This window comes from Anneissia japonica, unplaced genomic scaffold, assembly GCF_011630105.1.
Source record: "Anneissia japonica isolate Jap-2015-1 unplaced genomic scaffold, ASM1163010v1 scaffold45422_len6096_cov107, whole genome shotgun sequence".
Taxonomy (NCBI): domain Eukaryota; kingdom Metazoa; phylum Echinodermata; class Crinoidea; order Comatulida; family Comatulidae; genus Anneissia; species Anneissia japonica.
In genome coordinates this window covers 2,270-5,380 of record NW_022696688.1, presented here as the reverse complement: position 1 = coordinate 5,380, position 3,111 = coordinate 2,270, and the positions used below count along the sequence as shown (strand labels likewise).

At 35.8% G+C, this 3,111-nt stretch overlaps 1 protein-coding gene across 1 annotated transcript; it reads right to left on the bottom strand.

Moving 5' to 3' along the window:
- Positions 1-808: 808 nt before the first annotated feature.
- LOC117102134 lies at positions 809-2,329 on the bottom strand. The gene is made up of 3 exons (XM_033242335.1): positions 1,984-2,329; positions 1,745-1,816; positions 809-1,495 (listed from the first exon to the last, which is right to left on the bottom strand). Exons 1-3 carry the CDS (start codon positions 2,294-2,296, stop codon positions 1,038-1,040), a joined length of 843 nt encoding a protein of 280 aa, XP_033098226.1. The 5' UTR covers positions 2,297-2,329; the 3' UTR covers positions 809-1,037.
- Between the last annotated feature and the right edge of the window lie 782 nt (positions 2,330-3,111).

Genomic DNA, 3,111 nt, shown 5'->3' with positions numbered 1-3,111 from the left:
AAAGAATGTCAAATGCTGAAAATAGCCGACTGGCTTGATCTCTGTACGAACATGTGCGATGGTTCAGGAATGTAGTTGTTACCCGAGTTGTTCGCCTATACAGACCCTATAATGTTGGGTTTGTGGTCATGGCCTATACGACGTGTTGTTTTCTTGTCTATTAACTATTTTACATAAGCGAATACAGACATTGATTATGATCATTAACCTCTGTTGTGTGTTCTAACAGTATTATTGCTCGTTAAACCAGGTTGAACTTTTAATCAGTTGGTGAATTCGCATTAGGTGATTCATCAATCGGCAGACACACACTTGTACTGCACGAATAGGCATGTTTTGCCCCATCTAATACAAGCGTAACCACGGAAACGTGTATTTCTATTGTTATCTTTTCAATAAAGGGCATTTACAGTTAAAGTTCTTGATTTTAGGGCGATGTATTTCATGTGTTTTTTTTTTTTTTTCTAAAATAATACACAAAATTATTGGGAAAAAAAACAGTGTCGGTCGGCAACCTATCAGCGTCAGCCGGAAATTTTGAGTGCTGCCGGACGGGGCATCAATAATGTGATTTTTTGTGGCGTTTATATACTTTCTGCTTTAAATCAATCAATCATTTAGGAACTATAGGCCTAGAAATAATATACAACGAAACATAAAGCATCAAATACTGTAAGCTTTAATAATATTACGAAAAATATAATAAAATTTGGCAGTATATTAATATTATCATGGACCCTTCGGTTGTTTCAAATAGATAAACCGAAAAATATTATGAATCTTAAAACATTATTATTAACTTACACAAACCTAATAAAATCCACTGTTTGTTTGTTTCAAATCGATAAAACGAAATATATGAATCTTAAAGCATTTATTAACTTACACAAACCTAATAAAATCCACTGTTGTGTTCGCAAACTCATCGCAGTATTAATGCCATTGAATTGCTTAAAATCACATTAATTAATTCGCAGCATAAAGACCTGATAATACAACACGATTATCAAAATATGATTGCATATATCATGGCCCTATTAATAAGAGTCCACTTTGGACTTGTCCTTCTCGTTTCGCAAACGCATCATGCTCGTTGCCACATGCTTAACAACAAACATCAAAACAATGCCATTGATTATAGCGTTTTCTGTATTAGTGACAGCATCCCATGCCTCTCTTAATTTAGCATTAAACATAATAGTATGTATGTTAATAGTTATTCTTTCATACATTTCTGGACCAAGACACAAGTTGTCTGCACAGCGAATAGCATCCCAAACTTCTGAAACTAATAATCCAGTAAAACAAGCTAACTCGTCGTCATTGTATGTCCGAAGTAAAGTAATTAGTCCCAATATCTTGTCCTTGTTTGCAAACGGGCCACTATAGATTGGGTGACACTCTAAAGCTGCTAGAGCACTGTTGATTAGACCTTTAACCTCCCTCTCAGCATCCTCTTTGGTGAAAACACTTGCAGGCCTTTTGCTTTTTTTTCCTGGAAATAAAAATAAGATTAAATTACGAAATACTGTACAAATAATTTAACCACTGTACTCATGATATTTTCGTTTTGGATTCAGCAGCAACAACCCAATGACAATCACACCTTCATTTCAAGATTTTATCAGATTCTAATAAATAATGATACCGGTAGTATTAATCTTGGTTTGTAAAAATAATTTCCAGGCCTCAATCAATATGATTTTAACTGGTCAATAATAAATATAAGCTTCACAAAACCTACCTTTCTTTTCTTTTGGTGTGTTTGTTTCTCCACAAGTTCCATCCTGCTTTGCCTTAGATTTCTGCTTTCTTCCTATAATAATAATAACAATAATAATCATAATAATAATGATAATCTGTATTTCTATTATTTTTTTTTATAAGAATTTATTGCTATAATGAAACGAAGGGTTATTAATAGTACAGTAATATATCCACGTTTTAGCCTATGAAAAACCCAAAACAAAAATTATAGAGTACCTTTTTTAACAGAGGGTACAGAAGCCAAGCTAGGCCCCGGTCGGTCGCTAGGGTCCCCTGATGTTGAAGCGGCTACGCACTGTTCACAAGCCCAGTCACCGTCAGGAAAGCTGGCTGATGTCAAGCCCACGCAGTTGAAGTCCAAACTGCACTTAATCATGCAGTTTGGACCACTACATGCAATCATTTCATCGTCTGAGTTTTGTCCACATATACAGTGAATCTGCGTTCCTATATTATTGTCGATCTCTGCATCGCTATCGCTAAAATCTAAATAGGAAAAGTCTGTATAAATGTCGTCCATATTCCGCATTTCCAACAGTTCGATGTGTAGGCCTAGAGCGCTTAATTACAGTAAAAACAAACTTAGCGCGGCGATACCGGAAGTCTAACAAAAGCCTAATGCGCATGCCCAGACTGGAATTGACGTAACGATTAACGGTACCGTTGTTTATTCCGACAAGTAGGCCTATATGTGATATGCCCCTCTCTTATCTTGTCGGAAAAGATGATGGATCAAAGGGCAATACTACGTTGTATGTCCTTCTTATTAATAGGTCCATGCATATAATGTACATTCGTTTGTTTTAAATAAATAAAACGAAATATATGCCATCTAAATCATTAATTATTAACTTAAAACTTAATAAAATCCACTAATGGCAGCATAATAATGCCCGGATTTCCTTAAAACCACATTAATTATTTGGCAACGTAGAAGACCTAACAAAAACACGAAATATTAATGGATACTGTCGTACCAATAGATTAACCACACACACACATACACGTACAGCATGCACAGCTTTGCGCCTACTTGGCGTTCCATAAAAATATACGCATCCCGGCCGGCGATTTTTTTTCCGTACGAAACATTTACATGAAACTTCACTCGGGCCATCTCGGATTGACTCGAGTGAGTACGATACGAGGAACAAGATCAGACACTTCGCAATGTCGTGACGCTCGAGTTTTACTATATATTACTGTATTGCTCTTTCTATGTTTACCTACGGTAGGTCAATGAAATCTCACGGACTTATGGGATGTACGTGTGTAACTAACTGTGACCTTCTTGGATGTTATTAAATGTTAGTATATTATCTACAACAACAACAGCTAGTACCT

What these genes read in the sequence shown, in the direction of transcription:
- LOC117102134 (XM_033242335.1), bottom strand. Translation starts at nt 2,296, where the DNA reads ATGCGGAATATGGACGACATTTATACAGACTTTTCCTATTTAGATTTT. An exon ending in TGTACCCTCTGTTAAAAAAG is followed by an intron (nt 1,817 to 1,983) that starts GTACTCTATAAT and finishes TTATTATTATAG; the next exon opens with GAAGAAAGCAGAAATCTAAG. An exon ending in CACACCAAAAGAAAAGAAAG is followed by an intron (nt 1,496 to 1,744) that starts GTAGGTTTTGTG and finishes TTTTATTTCCAG; the next exon opens with GAAAAAAAAGCAAAAGGCCT.